General features: G+C 40.5%; 1 protein-coding gene across 1 annotated transcript; it reads left to right on the top strand.

Moving 5' to 3' along the window:
- Window positions 1-12,813: 12,813 nt before the first annotated feature.
- On the top strand, window positions 12,814-15,110 carry LOC117537285 (zinc finger MYM-type protein 1-like). Its single transcript, XM_034202468.1, has 2 exons — window positions 12,814-13,954; window positions 14,149-15,110. Exons 1-2 carry the CDS (start codon window positions 12,890-12,892, stop codon window positions 15,022-15,024), a joined length of 1,941 nt encoding a protein of 646 aa, XP_034058359.1. The 5' UTR covers window positions 12,814-12,889; the 3' UTR covers window positions 15,025-15,110.
- The last annotated feature ends 4,688 nt before the right edge of the window (window positions 15,111-19,798 follow it).

Genomic DNA, 19,798 nt, shown 5'->3' with positions numbered 1-19,798 from the left:
AAAGAGGAAGAGAGACAGGGGAGTGCCACTTGCTCTGCTGCAGAGGGCCTCAAATGAAGTTGAGAAGGGCGAATCATTCAGGGAAGTGGTAAAGTCCCTGGATATATGCCATGTCACCCTGTACCGGTTCCATACAAAGAGGCTGAGGTTGGAGAGTCAGGGATCACAAACACCCCCAAGAGTAGGCTACTAGACACCAAAGAAGGTGTTCTCAACAGAGCAGGAGATGCTTTTGAGAGACTACCTGATGGAGGCAGCTGATTTATATTATGGTCTCAGCTCAAAGGAGGTAGGTCTACATAATTAAGGTAGAAGCACCTCTCAGAGAACAGTTTAATCCTTCACAGAGGATGATGCTGTGTGTGTTATCTGTTATCCTGTTCATTGCTCATTGTTCATTGGGGGATGTGTGAAACCCCATTCAAATCTTGTTGCCTTAGAATTTGACAGCTTTCCCTATTTGTTGTCATGTAGTGTGAAAAAGGTATCCGTTATTAACATGTTGCAACCGTGCCTGGCATGTGTTACAACTGTCCCTGTACACAAGGACAGTTGTAACAGTTGAGTTAAAAAAAAAAAAATACATTTTCCAACCTGTACTTATTTCATAAAAACATCTTAAATACATTGTTTCAGTAGCTGACATATTGATAATATAGCAAAATGGCTATCCTATTGTAAATGTTTTTTTACTTATTGGGGAAAAACCCCAAAAGTGTTGCAACTGTCCCTGGTCTCCCCTATATTTCATGAAGCTCAAATCATTTCAGAATAAAAGCTCCTAAACAAGTAGCTGTTCGGCATCTGTTGTCCATCTGCACAGGCGGCAGGTTTTACGCCTTTGTTTATGTCTCCACTCCCCCCTCACTCTTTTTCCTTATGCATACAAACTTGAGCTGACATCCAGACAGAGTTCAGAGGGACAACGTGAGAAAGATTCTGTTACTGAAAAACTGTTTTAATCTCTGCTGTTTTGGAAATGGTAGTTCTCTTTTGGCTGCAGGAAATGTGGGATAGAAATCAAGAACAAGTTGAAAATGGGCTCAGTGTGTTTTGTGGTATTCTAAGACACCACAAAACACTATTAAGCCAGACCACTTTGTCAGTGCATGCAGGGGGCACAGCTGTTTGTCCTCATGCTGATCAATTAAATCTGTGCTGACATCAAAACATGTCAAACTGCCTGCCTCTGCTAAAATGTGACATTCTGTGTGCATCACATACCACAATGGTATATATACGGTTTATATCCCATAACGCTCTTTTCAAGCCCTGGATGCTAAAACTTTTGTACTTTTACCTGAGTAACATTTTGAATGCAGGACTTTTACTTGTAACAGAGTATTCCATAACCTTGGTACTTCTACTTTTACTAAGGTATAAGATTGAGTACTTTTTCCACCCCTGGTCTAAAGGCGTGGAGAAAAGTCTGTTTCAATTTAAACCAAATTAGGATTCCCAAAGAGACCACTAGATGGCGTGTTGGCTGTAATAACTTGCTCCTGACGTGGCAGCTGCTGCTGATTATAAGGCTACTTACTGTATTATGTGATGTGAAGCCACTGGAGCAGTCCACTTATAGCTCTGGTTTCTGACTGTAAAGCAAAGGAGAAGGGCACCATTGAGCATCTAAAACTGAATGATAGACTATTACTACCATTGAATTACATATTCTGTACTTTAATTTCAGCAAATTCGGATTAGATCTAATGAAAGCATTATTAAAGGTCACCTATTATGCAAAATCCACTTTTCCATGTCTTTTATACATCAACATGTGTCCCCTCTGTGTAAAGAGACTCTGAAAGTTTCAGGAACAAAGATTCTCTCTCTTTTTGTCCTGATCCATTTCTATAAAAACCTGTCTGAAAGTGAGCTGATCAGATTTTGCCCACTTTATGATGTCATAACGATTTTTTTGGCTTGTGTAACCATTAGCCAATCACCAACCAAGGTAACCCCCCCCAACCTTATCACCTGAATCTCCTCAGAGCACCATTGTGTTCTTTTTAACCAAATATCTCTGAGGGGTGTGGAGAGGGGCTCTTTATTTTCATCTAAAGTAACAGACAGAGAATCAGCACTTTTGAAACAGGGCTGAAACAGAGGGGATTATGGGATGCTATCATATATATATATATAAAAAGGTACTCACCTTTGGTAAACCCGCGAGATGTGGTTTGGAACATGATACATGCTGAGTATCTGGGTAGAATTATTGATATATATATATATATATAATAATTCTACCCAGATACTCAGCATGTATCATGTTCCAAAACCACATCTCGCGGGTTTACCAAGGTGAGTACCTTTTTATATATATATATATATATATTTATATTTATATATATATATATATATTTATATTATATATATATATATATTCTATTTATATATCTTTATTATTATAATATATATATATTTATTTTATCTCTCTATATCTATCTATATTTTCATTTCTATCTATCTCTCTCTCTATCTTTTATTTTATATCTCTATATATATCTCTCTTTTCTACTTTCTCTCTCTCTCTATCTTATATATTCATTATTATATATATATATATATATATATATTTTTATATATATATAAAAAGGTACTCACCTTTGGTAAACCCGCGAGATGTGGTTTGGAACATGATACATGCTGAGTATCTGGGTAGAATTATCCTGCATGAGCTCTCGTCTCTCTCTTTTTTTTTCTTTTTTTTTTTAAAGCTAAGGACCCAGAATCAGCACTTTAATTGCAGTGCTGAAATAGAAGGGGTATGAGGCATGGCTAGAACGGGTGATATTTTGAGCAAAACAGTTACATGTTTTTTATAATCTGAGACCTATAATATATGCCTAAAAATTGTATAATAGGAGACCTTTAAAATAAGTCCCGTGTCTGCCTATTTGTTTTTCATGCCGGGAAAGTTGACGATCACGTGACATGGACAATGGCCATTAGAAATCTAAAGAAAAAAATTATTTGAGGATTTGTTGTTAACATACGTTTTGCCCTGTGGAGTCGGACCAACGTAGCTGTTAAATGTTGTTGTTGTGAGACTGGTTTGGGAGAATGCTTTTGGCCCAGGCTTGGGTAGATTCCAGGGAAATAGCCCTGCATGAAAGACATAAGGACATAAGGACATGAAAGACATAAGGAATATTGGACATTCAGTTCCACAAACATGCACTCAATTGTTTGTCATCCATATAGACATTTACAGTAGGGCACAATGATAATGCCTTATGTAATGTCAAACTGTAAAGGCCCCTGACACACCAAACTGACACCAAAGAACACGTCCCGACTATAGACTGGATGGACGTAGGGTCCGTGACGTCACCCATAGGATTCTGCAGAGTTGCTGAGAAGCCTAAAGTAGGCGGTGTCAGCCACGAACGTCTCGACAGTGACGTCAGAGTTCAACTCCCGCCTGCTCCAAATAAGGGCAAAGAGGCGGAGCCAAGGCGGGACCTGCTGCCACCGAGCTGGAAGCTCCAGAGCTAGCTGAGGCTACCAGGCTAAGCTAACTGCCGTCGCATTTTACGTTTGGTAAGAGCGGACATGAAATTATTTTGCAAAACTATAAATAATAATCTAAGTTATTGAGTTTTTAGCATAATACTTCAGAATCTTAAAATCCCTTGACGTTTGTATGCAATTGTGCTAAATTCAACACTGGAATCAAGCAAATATTAATATGTTTGCATGACATTAGTTATTTATATTTTGCTTAATTATTAGGGCTGTCAAGTTAAAGCGTTAACGCACATTTTTTTTAACGCCACTAATTATTTTAACGTGCGATTAACTTATCTGTATTTGACCTCGGCCCGCCCCGTAGTTTCAGAGCCCAAAGGCTTGACGTTGTTGTTGTTGTTGTTGTTGTTAGTTGAATGGTGGGAGATTCTAGCGAGAGATATGGATGCAAAAAAAGGTGTCTTAAACAGCAAGCCAAGCACACAGCTGATGCTAACAGTCCCACTCCTGCGGCTGCAGGAGACCACGCTTGAAAGTTTGCCGGGGAGACGCCTGGACACTTCTATGAGCAGCAAGCTTTTAACAGCAATAGCTAAATGGGTGCTACAGCTTAACATTGTGGAGGACGAGGGGCTGCGTTAGATAATTCGGATCGCATCCAACGTGTCGACTGCACATCACAGCGCATTATTTTTGACCCACAGTGGGAACGTCTCATGCTTTGACTGTTACGGCCCGTCCACACAGCGGCGTGCGTTGACGCTTGCCGGCGGGCGTGTCTGACACTCGACCAACAACCAATCACATGAATCTCCCGCCCCTGACACACAAGCAGCGGTTTGATTGGCTAGAGCTTCTGCCGAGGCATCAAAAGTTGAACATTGCTCAACTTTTGCAGCAAGCCACGCCAGCAACAGCAACGCTCCGCGTCGCTTCCCACGATGCAGTTCGGTTAAAAGTGACGTCACCCCATTCAAAGTGAATGGGCAGAAGCGTTGGAAGCTTCAACGCACGCCGCTGTGTGGACGGGCCGTTACGTAGCATCCACACGGCGGCGTGCGTTGAAGCTTGCTGGTGGGCTTGTCTGAAACTCGACCAACTACCAATCACATGAATCTCCCGCCCCGGACACACAAGGAAGCGGTTTGATTGGCTAGAGCTTGTACTGGCATATGATTAAAGCTTCAAAAGTAGAACATTGCTCTAGCGAGCAACGCGAGCAAAGCGAAGCGACGGAATCACAATGCACTTCGGCAAAGCGTGACGTCACCCCATTCAAAGTGTTTTCATCTATCTGGAATTCAACTCTAACTGTATGATTTGTCGTCTTGCAGACATTTGGAGAGAAAATAAAAATGGCTTTAACTCACCACACACCCACATGATCTTACCATTAAATACAATATCGCTAAAGGCATCTCTTACACAACAAGGCTCCACAACTGGACCATTAGTCTTGTTAAAGCTAAGTAGATCCATATGTTGTATGCTGTGCCTTCACCTCCACAGATTTGATTAAAGTGTGTTGGATTAAAGAGTGCAAATCTGAACATACAAGCCCATGAATATCCTAATGGTAGTTACACAGAATATTACATTTTCCAAAGGCTACGCAGTTTTGAAAGATTTAATGAAAGCCGGAATTCATGGAATTCCTGGCAATGTGTGTGTGAGTTCTTCTCTGGAGATATTCTGTCTATCCACCTATTTGAAGTTGTTATTGGACTGTATAGTGACACAGTGGAGGACTCCTTTTTTGTTTGGCTTTCTGTTGTTTTCGTGCGTTCTTTTGCCCTATGCATACAGTTCTGAGAGGTATTATTTGCATGAGTTTGTCCCGCACAAGCAAACTGTGTAGAGGACACTGTCTTCTTTCCTCAAAGACCTCTCATTTATTATTTCTGGGTTTGATATATAAATCCCCTGGTAAGAGAGTTGTTTAATATTGCAACACACCAACATATTTGCATTATTTCTTGGCCCAATGGTATTACATGAGAGTGTATGTATCCATCTTCTCATTGAATGCTTGGCAAGACAGAAAATAAATTCCCAAAATGTGGAACTTTTCCTCGAAGATTCAAGTATCTATGTTATGCTCCGAGCAAAAGTCTTGAATCTCTAACAAAATAAAGAGGCCTGTGCTTTGCTGTGGTTTTACAGAACTGGATGGCCTCATGTACAGCCAGCTGAGGAAATGACACACACACACACACACACACACACACACACACACACACACACACACACACACACACACACACACACAGACACACACACACAGTAAAGTGAGCCCAGGATTATTTTGTCAGAGCTCCAGTGATAGCTAAATCCTGTGAGCCTTTCCTCTGTGTCTCAATTCCCTCTTACTGGCAGACTGCTGACTCATGCTTTCTCTCTTTTTTCTTCATAAATCCAGTCCTTCCCTCTACTCCTCTTTCCTCTTACTGAGGCATTTATTGGGATTTTAAATAATTCAGCAGGATTTCTTCTTCTTGTACACACTGCATATGTGCACACATATATGTTGGTTAAGCCCTTGGTGTGTGTGTGTGTGTGTGTGTGTGTGTGTGTGTGTGTGTGTGTGTGTGTGTGTGTGTTTAATTTGTATAAGGAAACACCTCTCCTGGCTCTGCAGTTTTCCAAGTGTTTTTACACCTACTGAAGCTTTAAAGCTGGCTGAGTCTCTTAATGAGAGCAATACATGTTGTGTTCGAGCTACAGGCCCAGTATTCTGTGGGTGAAGTTGGCACTAAAACAAAAAACAGCATTTTACGATTGTTGAAAAATGGTCAGTAATGATGAAAACTATGAACATTTGCTTGGTTATGCTGAAAGATGTTGCTGTTGTTTCATTGTATTTCTGAGAAGTATAACTGGGCCCTTTGTCATTTCTCTAATTCCCCTCCACGACTCCTATCCTCGTATCTTAGTCCCGCCCACAGGAGATGCGAGCGGAGGAGGTATACACACATATTGATAGATGTCTTGTAATGCACTGTTGAGGAACCTGCGACCCAAGTTTTTCATTCATTGCATAACTACACCGTAGTTGTGTATATGACATGTGAATAAACCTTAGAAAATCTCGAAATCTTGAAAGGGATGTGCTAAATAGCCATTATATACAGTCTTTAATTAACTATTAGTAGAGAATAATGAATGAAAAACTTGGATCGCAAGTTCCTCAACAGTGGATTACAAGACATCTATCAATATGTGTGTATTCCTCCACCATTAAACTGTCATATTCTGCACATTTCTTATACTATCTACATACATCTTATAAGAGTATAATACATATGTATAATATCAGTTAAAATAAGTGCTTGAACATAGTTAACATTGCAGGAAAGTAATATATTAGACGTTGAGTACTTAAAGGTGGGGTAGGTAAGTTTCAGAAACCGGCTCGAGTGCACTAAAATGTGAAAGTACACAGCCGAAAAGAATCCGCCCCTTCCTTCAGACTTCCTTACAGAGCACCTCCTCCAACACACATGAACGCGCACATGACGTCAGCAGACTGGTGAAAGTGGCCGCCTGTTGCTGGCGAGTCATTGAAGTACTGATGCAATGCACGCCCAATGAGGGCACGAGATACATTTGTGCGTGCACGAGATGGAAGGCTGACAGACAGGGCGGCAATCCAATCCGTTTTGCCGGCCCGGCTAAACGGATTGGTTGTACTTTTTACAGTATTACGGCTTCCACAGATGACATTTTGTTATGGATTTTTTGTCAAAGCACTTAAGATATTCATTGCTATCGGGATGTTAAGAGCATTCCATGGAATATAACAAAAAGTGTATCTCGAGCCGGTTTCTGACCTACCCCACCTTTAATTTATCTGTAGATACCCCCAAAGCTTTTTTCTTATTCAAAAGAAGACCTTAACCTAAAGTATTCTTTAATGTTTGTTTAAAGCCTTATTAGTTTGTCTGTTTTACACATCCTCCTATTAATATCTAAAATTAAATAATACAATTCAATAACGTGCTTTAACTAGGTGTCCCTTTCTATCAGCTGTGCACCATTATGGTGTAAATACAGCCTATACCAATTGGATCAAATATAAAAGTCAGCCGAATTACTATTGATACTGCAAGGAGACGTATTGTGTGAAAAGAAATGTAAGATGTTGTTTAATTGCTGATATATTTATGATCCACGTCACGTTTTCAGTTTTGGCGGCAGTTCTTCCTGTTTGTCCAGAAGTCTTCTCAGCAGGGCTCTATAAATAGAGAACCACGGCAGATATGTAATATTTAATGCAGCCGAACCGTGTATTACAATGCCGTTATGTGATGACTTTCAAAGAGAAAAGCAAGCACACTCGGAATAAAGTATTATTTTTATTTTAAAAAATCGGATTTCACATCGCATAAACACCATATCCCAACGTGCATTGCGGCTAAACCATCCAATCACCGAGCTGAGGATCTTGCCTACGTCTGTTTCCGGTATTGTTTATGACGGGTGTATTTTGTTATACACACATTCCTTCATATTTAAATTTAAATTTACATTAAAGTATTTCGTGAATACAAAATGTTTTAAAATATAACTACGGTTCTAGTTGAGTTTGTAAATTAACATGAACCCAAGTTGTTGCCTGGCAGTGGCAACGCAATCGCACAACGTCATGTCCGTTAATTCTACATCTGCACGCATGGATGTAGCCTTTGTTTCTGCTAAAAGAGGTGTCGACCAGCTGGGGCAACAAGAAAATCGGCAAAATCGAGTGTGACTATTAAAAAATAAATCATTATTATATTAATATTGACAATAACAACCGACCGTCGTGGGACAGCATTTGCTTGGCATTTCCGGGTATTTCTCCACTGGTTGGGCCATGTTAACAATACCTTGTAACTGTCACGTTTGAAGGGACGAAATCGTGACATCTTCACGTCTCCCAGCATGGTAAATCGTCACATGTTCACGTCTTGCCGTGATACCGGGTTGGCAGGGAGCCATGCCTCAGGAGGACTGAGGCTGGGTTGCGTGCAGAAGTGAGGCTGGATGCATGGAGGCTTGGACAGATGGTAAAATCATGAAGGGAAAGAAATAGAAGCAGATTAGGGTTTAGGGAGATCCATATTGTGTTTCCCACCATGGGAACTGTGGTGTTATGTAATGGCACACACAGCATTAATACAAAGTCTCAGAGTGGACCCTTCTCCAGCTGAGAGGACTTCTCAAGTGCTTCTGCCATCAGCGTTGGTTACATAACAGCCTCTCCATGCCGGGGAACCCACACGTGACCACTGAGAGGGTTCCCTCTGGCTGAGGGGTGATTTTTCATTCCCTCTATTCCTATTTGTATCCCTCTTTAATTTCTCTCCTTTTCTGTTTCTCCTGAGCAACAATGTGTTTTTTTTCCTACACCACAAAAAAACAAACACTACCATAAAAAGCTTAGGGACAGCACTGAGGATATTAGGTACCAAAATAAGGGTAATGGACATATTTATTCAAGATTCAAGATTCAAGGCTTTATTGTCATGTGCACATTAGCTACCGTGTAGATATGTCAATGGAAAACTTAGGTCACAGGCTCCTCCAACAGTGCAACATGAATATATTTAGGACATAGAACAAATAAAATATACAATAGTGCAAGAGAATGTTTTGAGATGTGCAAGTAAATACAAATAAAATAGAAATAGTGCAAGAAGAGTCTATATACAAGTAAATGGAATATGATATATTAGATACATAATTTGCATTTACTGTCAATGTAAACCTGTTAATGATTGATTATAAGTGGAGCCGCTGGGGACAGCAGGGATAAACAACATCTGGGGAGCTGCTGGGAGGACAAATGTATGCAGATGCCCTTCATGCCAATGGACAAAAGAATATATAATGTGGACATACTGGGGAAATAGCCGCCCACACAGGCCCGGACTGGCCATCGGGAGGACCGGGAGGTTTCCCGATGGCCTGGCCTGTTAAGTGGCCTGCTGGCCTGAGGATTATTTTTCTTTATGTATGTATTGTGAACGCAACGCTGCGCAAATGTGGGTCTGACTCTGCCTCACAGAGAGTGACTGGCTGTCTACATCAGTGATTCTCAAACTTTGTTCAATAATGTACCCCCTTTGAAAAATAAATTCAGCCAAGTACCGCCTGATCAGCGCAAAAACTATTTGTTAAGGAAAAAAAGCCTATATAAAGAGGTACAGCGCTGCACCATCAGTGTCTGATTTATTAAAACAACAACCTTGTAACTGAGAAACACTTACATGCTACATTTAAAATGTTTACAATCCATCACTAAATTCATGGCCAACCAATTTTAACATCATGCAATAACACTAAGACGACATTAGTTGCATTGAACTGATCTTTTTAATAAGTTGTACTTACAATTTAGTGAAACATGGGCTTGAGCTTCACTGAGGATCTTTGTCATTCTGACAGGGAGGCTAACTGCAGTTATTACACTTCGTGTTTTGAAATATGTGTAACTCTAGTCTATTAACATAAAACCCACACTGCTCAAACTCCCTTTCTTTTCCTAAAATTGGTATATTTATCTATTTGTTTTCTATTAACATAAAATAAATCTCACGTACCCCCTGCAGTACTCCAACGTACCCCCATTTGAGAATCACTGGTCTACATGATGTGGCCTGCCGACATGGCCACTTTCATACAGATCATACACTAATGCCCTCGATTAGTCTCTGTGTGTCATTCAAGCTCGGGAGGGTGTGTATGTGTGGCGCGAGTGACGAGAGAGAAAGCGCGCGCAACGGTTACGTGTATTGTTGTTGTTAGCATCTGGCAGTGTTGTAGTCAAGTCACCAATTCACAAGTCCAAGTCACTCTCGAGTCCCCACTCTTCGAGTCCGAGTCCAAGTCCGAGTCACCTAGGGAGAGTCGTAGTCGAGTCCGAGTCCAAGTCCGAGTCACCCAAGAAGAGTCCAAGTCAAGTCAGAGTCACAAGTCTTCATGTATTAATCTTAGTGGATATATGTGTTGAAATGTAGCTGTAGCTCCTCTACATTGCTTTTAATAATATCACAATGTCCAACAACCAATAAGTGAACGTTTAAATTATATCAATAAAGATTAAGCCCCAGAAAGCACATTGCTACTTAGCATGCACAATGACGACATTCTGCATGTTAAGTAGCCATGTGCTTTCATGTTATCGGCTGAATCTTTACTTATTGATTTGATCACATTACTCTGATGATAGTGTTCAATACAGCCTACCTATATATATATATATATATATATATATATATATATATATATATATATATATGAACTCCATCATTAGAGTAATGTGTTATGGAGCCTCCGTGACGGAGATCATTTTCAGTCTCTAATGTTCACGTTCATTGTAGGCTAGGGCTAGGCTACTCATCATCTGCAGTATCACCCAAGGACATGTATAGCTTTTTAACAGTATCTATCTAGACAATAAAACTGCACTTGGTCCCTATGATGTGATATCAACCCCTACCTCCATCTAACCCGACATCTTAAAACCTTTGTGGCAACCTGATCTCATCAGAATGCGTGACTCCACCACGCAACCTTAACACCGCATTGCGTGGTGGAGTCACGCATTCTGCTACATTTACGTGTCGGCACCACGCAAAAAACCCCAATGTAAAGTGAATGAGGCTCTTTTGTCGTGGTGCACACACGCATTTCTACAACGTCCCGCAGTGAGCTTTTATTCTATAAAACGTTTTTTAAATCTACTTTATAGCTTGTAGTAACTCACGGGAGGCTTCATTTATTTTATTTGTATTCATAATAATTTGTATTTGTCGTCAGAATGTATTATGGTGCATTAGTTACGAATTTTTGTTCTCAAAAAACAGTGCATTGTGTGTAATACAACTGTGATTTTGATTAAATTAGTTAGTTTTTAAGGAAGGCCAGAGCTTCAGCTGTGTCAATAGATTGTTCCCTTTAGTTAACGTTATTTAAAAGATAATGATCATGTCCCCTTTATTGTATTACGAGCATCCATTCCCATTGGATAACGGAGAATTTTACACCCGGAAGTAAGTATTCTCCTTACAGTCGATTGATTTTACAGTGATATCTGAACTACTCATCAACTCAAAAACACCAGATTATCCTTGTTAATTACACAACATTGATTGGTTTAAATTGTATACAATGCTTTTGTATTTTCCCCTTCGATTCGGAGAAACGAATATTTGTTCGGAGTTTTTGGATGGCAGAAGACACTACACTACCCAGAATCCTCAGCTATCGTTTGGGACTACACCATGTGCTTAGCTTGACAAACCCCGTGATCAGTCCCAAGCTCTGTGATTGGATGTTGGAGTGGCAGTGCGCGAAGTTTACACGGAGCGTCAAAAAGCACCTTGAAATGGAATGAAACCCATCGACGGCACACTATTCAAAACAGGAATCGAACGTGTCCTATCCCCCCACCCCCCCCTTAGGTTGCAGGCTCCTCCAACAGTGCAACACAATACAACAGATACACAGAAAAAATAGTGAAATAGTGCAATAAGAGTCTATATACAAGTGATTGGAATCTTTTTTAATTTTTATTTAACCTTTATTTAACCAGATAAAAGCATTGAGATACAATCTCATTTTCAATGCTGACCTGGCCAAGAAGTTAGCAACGTTACACATAACACATAACACACACATATAAAAGAGAACATAACTAAGAAAACAAAAGACAAAAAAGCAGTCACTACATTGTGAATATGATATATTAGATAAATAATTTCTAAGTCAGTGGCGAGCCGTCAGGGCCCTCTAGGCCCTCTGTGAGGGCCTAAGATATTCTAAAAAATAATATTTAAAAACATTTTTAAAAAATATTATTTTTTTTAAATATATATTTTTTAAATATTATTTGTGTTATATTTTTACCGAAAAAACTTGATTTAATTGTATTTAAAATAAAATTTCCAAAGAAATAAATCCTTCGAATCTTCCTGTTCAGTTTCTGTTTGAATGTGAAGGGTTACATGAAAAAAGCTCGTCTGGCCCTCTATGCGATTCACAGAGGGTAATATCTCTATAGTAAAACAACGAGAGAGTAATGTCAAGTGACAGTACAATTGACCAATCATATCTTCCCTCTAAATGGGAGGGCTTTATTATCGCGGACTTTATGACAAGTTCCGCCCGCTGCGCTGCCAAGTTTATGCATGTGATATATCAACGGGTCAAGCTAGGCGGAATTAGCATACGTTCATTCACGATGGCTCACGTTAGTGATAGTGATGACATCGTTGCGAAACTACTAACCGAGTCTTTTTCAAGAATGAGTTACACGGATAAATTGGAGTTAATTACCACAGGGCGACCAACACCACAGCTTAATTTGGTTCAAAAAACCAAACGGTTCGAGAGGCATTTTAATATCGGCAATTACGCCAGATACAACTGGATGACCGGATCAACCAGGGAACAAAAGCTGTACTGCTGGGATTGCTTGCTTTTTGGTGCGGACAGTGGGTCATGGGCCAGAGATGGATATTCTGATTTAGGAAGTTTATCCAAATCAGCACATCGCCATCAGAATGCTTCAGGTCACCTCAGAGCTACTATTCGGCTTAAAACATTTGGGGACACCAGGATAGAGCTCCAGCTGGATGAGCAACAACGCCGGGGTGTCATCCTTCATAATGAAAAGGTGAAGAGGAACCGAGGAATTTTGAAACGCCTGATAAATTGTGTGGTGTACTTGGGCAAGCAGGAGTTGCCGTTCCGAGGTCACGATGAGAGTGTAACTTCATCAAACAAGGGGAATTACATAGAGTTGCTGGATTTAGTGGCAGAATATGACAGCGACCTGCACACACACCTCGCCACATCAACAGTATTTACCGGCACATCTTCAAGGATTCAGAATGACCTGATCAGCGCTGTCGCTAGTGTAATGACGGATAGCATGAAAGAGGAGCTGAGGAAGGCACCTTTTGTTGCGGTCATGTTGGATGAAACGACAGACATTAGCAACGTGGCGCAGATGTCATATGTGCTTCGATATGTCACTGACGATGGGATAAAAGAGCGTTTCTTCAAGTACGAAGATGTGACGGAGGACAAACGAGCAGAGGCCATAGCTACACGGCTGCTGGAGTTCCTGAGGGAGAGTGGCTGTATTGACAAAGTGGTCGCGCAGTGCTACGATGGAGCAGCTGTTATGGCCTCTGGATTGAATGGGGTGCAAGCGAAAGTTAAGGAAACAATTCCACAGGCCCTTTTCATTCACTGCTATGCTCACATCTTAAATCTCGTCTTGTCAAAGGGAGCTTCCAAGATAAGAGAGTGTAAGGTCTTCTTCTCCCACCTCTCTGGCTTGGCCACCTTTTTCAGCCGCTCAGCAAAGCGCACCAAGCTACTGGATGATATTTGCCAGCATAGGCTTCCACGGGCAGCTCCTACTCGCTGGTGCTTTCATTCTCGCTTGGTGTGCACAGTGGCAGAGAAGACCAGGGAATTGAGAGAGGTAAGATAATAATAACAATGAACGTAATGGAAATATTAACAATAATAAAGAAATGATTTAGTGTTGGAAACTACCCACTCATAAAAACATGAAGGTAAAGAACTATGCTAGTATTACATTAAATGGAAAGCTAATCTTAGTGTTTACTGGAGGTCTATAAGTTGTTTTTTCTAAACTAAGCATTACTCTCGTAGGTGTTCGAGCACATCGTAGACCATCACACAGAGTTTGATGACGAAACTGTTCATTGCTCTGATGGATACATCACCCTCCTTACCAGCTTCGATTTCAGCTTTTGGTTGAAAACCTTCCACGCTATCTTCTCCTACTCGGATGTTGTTTTTGAAATACTTCAGAACAAAGGTTTTGATATGCAGTTCTGCCTGGCCAGAGTGGATCAGCTACAGCGACAAATTGAACAGGAGAAGGGGAACTTTGACAGCGTCTACGATGAAACCCAGGCTTTGGTTGGTCCTCCGCGCGGCCGTGGAGCTCAAGGAGACGTTCGTGCACGGTACAGGGAGCTCCACTGCAGCGTAATTGACAGCCTGCTAACCCAGATTTCCAACCGCTTCAGTGACCACAAAAAGCTGGAATTCCTGGCCCTTCTGGACCCGCAACAGTTCGGGCATTACTGTAACTATTTCCCAACTGCTGCCTTGAACAGTTTGATGGAGAGCTATGGCGGATATTTCGACCAGCCTCGACTGCACACGGAACTCGCCGTGATGTACGGCATGTCTGACATTTTGGGGAAAAGCCCAGCCGACATTCATCAGTTTCTCCTCAAAAAAGGACTGAGTGAAAGCATGAAACAGGTGTACACCCTCTCATGCATCATCCTGACAATACCTGTGTCCACTGCCTCTGTGGAGAGGTCCTTCTCTGCGCTGAAGCGCATAAAAAGCTACTCGAGGTCCACGACTGGGCAAGTCCGACTGTCAGACTTGGCCTTAATTTCGATCGAGAAGGAATTGCTGATTGCTTTAAAAGCAAAGGATCAGCTGCATGACGACGCCATCAAGTTCTTCATCCAAAAAGACAGGAGGATGGACTTTGTGTTTAGGTGATTTGATCATCAAAGGTAAGTCAAAGTGATTTTCAATGTGGGCCGCCGTGCCGACTTAATTCATTTGTAATTGTTACTTGGCTGTGGGTGTCCTGTCATGATAGGTGTTTATATAAATGGTGTTGTTTTGTGTGGTAGAGGGTCGCTGTCATTGATGCGTTTTGCACCCCGGGCCGCTGTTTTGATATTCCGCTGAATAGGCTGTGACGTAAAAACGTTTTATTTTCTTTTTTTCGAGGGAAGAGGGGGGTGGGGTCAGAGGGCCTAGGTAGAAAAGTCACGGCTCGCCACTGTTCTAAGTAGCAGCCAGATGAATGTTATGGATGTTGTTTCTAAGTTCAGGTGTTTCATAGTCTTATGGCCTGTGGGATGAAGCTGTCCCTGAGTCTGGTGGTTTTAGTCCGGATGCTGCGGTACAGCCTGCCAGACGGCAGCAGACAGAACAGTTTGTGGCTGGGGTGATGGGGGTCTTTTATAATCCTGAGGGCTTTCTTTAAGGTTAACGTGGTGTTTTTACTCCACTACATTTATTTTAGTTACTTTACAGATTTGGATTAATGATGTGAAATATAAACAACCCTTAAATCAGACTTTAGTTACACCTGAGTAAAATTCAGGGAAGGTGATTGTCAAGTGCCAACAATCAGGAGAGATATTTGATAGTTGGTGCTCGAGAAGACTAAACATTTATCTGCAGATCCGTATAAAGCATATTCATTACTCGTTATTCTCTAATCGTTCATTAAAGACTGCATATAATTGATATTTTGCACATCCCTTTCAAGATTTCAAGATTTTCAAAGGTTTATTGACATATCATATACACAACTACGGTGTAGTTATGCAATGAATGAAAAACTTGGGTCACAGGTTCCTCAACAGTGCATTACAAGACATCTATCAATATGTGTGTACCTCCACCATTAAACTGTCATATTCTGCACATTTCTTATACTATCTACATAAGAGTATAATTAATGTGTATAATATCAGTTAAAATAAATGCTTCAACATAGTTAACATTGCAGGAAAGTTGATTGTCAAGTTCCAAAACAAACCATGCAATATATTAGACGTTAAGCACTTTGTCAGGCTTAATATGTATCTGTAGATAGATACCCCCAAAGCTTTTTTCTTATTTAAAAGAAGACCTTAGCCTAAAGTATTCTTTAATGTTTAAATAAAGCCTTATTAGTTTGTCTGTTTTGCACATCCTCCTATCAGGCACTAAACTGTTTTGTTGTAGATATTATTTACAGTATCTTCTTGATATTTTCTATTCTATATTTATATCATTGACCTTCTACTTTCCCACTATTTTGTATGTACTCTTAATATTTAAATGTTTTCATCAAATATAACACATTCAAAAGTGCTTTACAAAAATGAAAGACATTAAGAAAAATGCATTTTAAACAGTCATTAAAAAGCAACATAATCTTCCTGCATTGCAATTACTCCAAACGTGTAATAACGTGCTTTAACCAGTAGGAGGTGCGGGTTAAAAAACTGTCAAGTTTAAAGTGTTAACAAAATAAAATATATTGCTGTTTCTTGTTTAGTTTACGACGGATATATGTTGTTATTGTTTTGATATTTGTAACAAAAGCGATGGAAAAACCCACAGTAACACAGAAAAGATGGTCTTAACATGACCCAGCGGTCTAGTAGTTAATAAAAAACAATAATATCAAAACAGATTATTACTACTAACTTTATTGTGAAATTAAAACAGAACGGTAAAAGAATAGTTTCCGGTCTATTCTGATGCCCGATCTCTGTAGATAAATAAAGAACTACGATAGATGTGTAATATTTAATGCAGCCAAACCATTTATTACAATGCATTAATGTGATGACTTTCAAAGAGTAAAGCAAGCACTGCTGAATAAAGTATGATTTGATCTTTTACGAAACGTTTTTTTTCATATGGAATGCAGTTGGAGGTCAACCAATCACAGAGCTTGAGGACTGATCACGGGGTTTGTCAAACAGAGCACATGGTGTAGTCCCAAACGATAGCTGAGGATTCTCGGTAGTGTAGTGTCTTCTGCCATCCAAAAACTCCGAACAAATATTCGTTTCTCCGAATCGAAGGGGAAAATACAAAAGCATTGTATACAATTTAAACCAATCAATGTTGTGTAATTAACAAGGATAATCTGGTGTTTTTGAGTTGATGAGTAGTTCAGATATCACTGTAAAATCAATCGACTGTAAGGAGAATACTTACTTCCGGGTGTAAAATTCTCCGTTATCCAATGGGAATGGATGCTCGTAATACAATAAAGGGGACATGATCATTATCTTTTAAATAACGTTAACTAAAGGGAACAATCTATTGACACAGCTGAAGCTCTGGCCTTCCTTAAAAACTAACTAATTTAATAAAAATCACAGTTGTATTACACACAATGCACTGTTTTTTGAGAACAAAAATGTGTGACTAATGCACCATAATACATTCTGACGACAAATAAAAATTATTATGAATACAAATAAAATAAAAGAAGCCTCCTGTGAGTTACTACAAGCTATAAAGTAGATTTAAAAAACGTTTTATAGAATAAAAGCTCACTGCGGGACGTTGTAGAAATGCGTGTGTGCACCACGACAAAAGAGCCTCATTCACTTTACATTGGGGTTTTTGCGTGGTGCCGACACGTAAATGTAGCAGAATGCGTGACTCCACCACGCAATGCGGTGTTAAGGTTGCGTGGTGGAGTCACGCATTCTGGTGAGATCAGGTTGTTTGTGGAGTCAATTTAGTGGCTAACGTTAACGTGGGTTAGCAAGCTAACAATAGCATTTCTACTTACTTTTCTGGGTGCCGCCGTGAAAGGTGTCGATTGAAATTCGATGTTGTCCCAGTCTTCTCTTCTATCTTCTGTCCACATAATGTGCATTTTGCGCTGCTCTTTCCCAATATGGAAATAAAATCTTTAAAAGCATACAGCACGATGCGAGGTGTGTCTCTGGACATCTTTAGACTGGTATAGCAGCGGGGGCGCGCCCAGTACGTGAACTCGCCTCGCAGGTGCACACAACAGGACACAGAGGACATCAGACTCCAGAGAAAACTTGCTCGAGTCCGAGTCCAAGTCCGAGTCATCCAAGGAGTGTCCGAGCCGAGTCCGAGTATGAGTCATCATTACCTGTGTTCGAGTCCGAGTCCAAGTCATCGTGCGTGAGAATTCACGAGTCCGAGTCCGAGTCGCGTCAATCAGTGCGCGAGTCCGAGTCAAGTCACGAGTCCCAAAAATCGGCACTCGAGTCCGACTCGAGTCCGAGTCCAGGACTCGAGTACTCCATCTCTGGCATCTGGTGCTAGCTAGCTGCGCTAATGGATATAATGAGCTGTCAACAAGGTGGAGGAGAGTCCTCTCCTGTCAGACTGAGAGACTGATAACTACAGCTCAGGTGAGGTAAAGGACTCTGAGTGTTTAGATAGTTAACTTAGTCTAAGTTATCTCTGTGGGTCTCAAACGGTTTGGTCATCAACAGAGTCCATTCTCTTCGGTTCGAAACATAATCTCAGCAAATCCGACGACTTCTCAGTTGCAGTGGGCGACATTATTGTCACAAGTAAGAAGGAAATTACATACCTAGGATCTATTCTTGAGGCAAACCTCTCCTGTGACAAAATGGCATCCAATGTAATAAAAAAAGTCAATCAAAGAACTAGATTCCTATACCGGATCTCCTCTCTGGTAAACAAAAACACCCTGAAAACTCTGGCAGGAGCACTCATTCAAGGGTACTATGACTATGCTTGCACGTCATGGTACCATAGCACCTCCAAGGCGCTAAAAATAAAACTTCAAACATCGCAAAAATAAACTGGTCAGACTACTGCTTGACCTTTCATCTAGAACCCCACCTCACCTCTGCCCACTTTGACAACCTAGGATGGCTTAGAGTAGACGACAGAGTACAGCTACTTGCAATGGGCCTGGTCTACAAGATCCACTACACCTCTATGGTACCCATGTACATGTCAAAATTCTTCCCAAAGGTCAAGGAATACCATGATCATAACACCAGAGGGAGCTCCACAAATCATGTGAAACCCAGATTTGGCACAAAAAAGGGGGAATACACGTTTCGCAATTATGCCACATCAAGGTGGAACGCTCTTCCCACAACTGTAAAGGAAAGTAAAACTATACTTACCTTCAAAACCTCTCTTAAAGAGCACCTTCGGGGGAGAGCATTGCAAAACTGGCCCCGGTAATGGTACAAATCTCAACCTGTCGTTCAATGGACAGCTTCCCCCCCCCCCCCCCATCTATGTATATACTCGCATTTTAGACTCTGTTACTAACTGTATATCTGTAGACTTGGTATGTCTTAAATGTCCGGTTAGGATGTATTAGAACGAAATCTAAAATGAAAATTGTAAACAAGCAATCTGTATGTAAAAAAACCACCTGTATGTAAATTGTAAATAAGCCATCTGTATGTCAAATATGTCTTATATGTCTTAAATGACATGATGAATTGGAAATGGGGGACCCTGATGTAAACAAGACGAAAGTCTTTCTCTGGTCTGCATCCCCTTAACAATTGTATGTTTTGAGCTGTACTGTACTGTACCCAATATACAAGCTGTTAATAAACTTTTCAATCAATCAATCAATCATTTATGTAAACACATATTTCCATTTGAAGGGGGAGTGATTAGTAAAATATGGATGAATAATACAAATAAAATGTTAACTAGGTGAAAAAAGGTAAGATAAACTTTAAAAACGTGTTGAGAGCTAAAACTAGTC

This window comes from Gymnodraco acuticeps, unplaced genomic scaffold (assembly GCF_902827175.1).
Source record: "Gymnodraco acuticeps unplaced genomic scaffold, fGymAcu1.1, whole genome shotgun sequence".
In the NCBI taxonomy this organism is placed as follows: Eukaryota; Metazoa; Chordata; class Actinopteri; order Perciformes; family Bathydraconidae; genus Gymnodraco; species Gymnodraco acuticeps.
This window is presented reverse-complemented; position numbering and strand designations above follow the sequence as displayed.

Bases quoted from the DNA above. Each gene is read 5' to 3' on its own strand.
- LOC117537285 (XM_034202468.1), top strand. From the start codon at position 12,890: ATGACCGGATCAACCAGGGAACAAAAGCTGTACTGCTGGGATTGCTTG. The intron at 13,955-14,148 runs GTAAGATAATAA...TTACTCTCGTAG, and splicing joins AGACCAGGGAATTGAGAGAG to GTGTTCGAGCACATCGTAGA.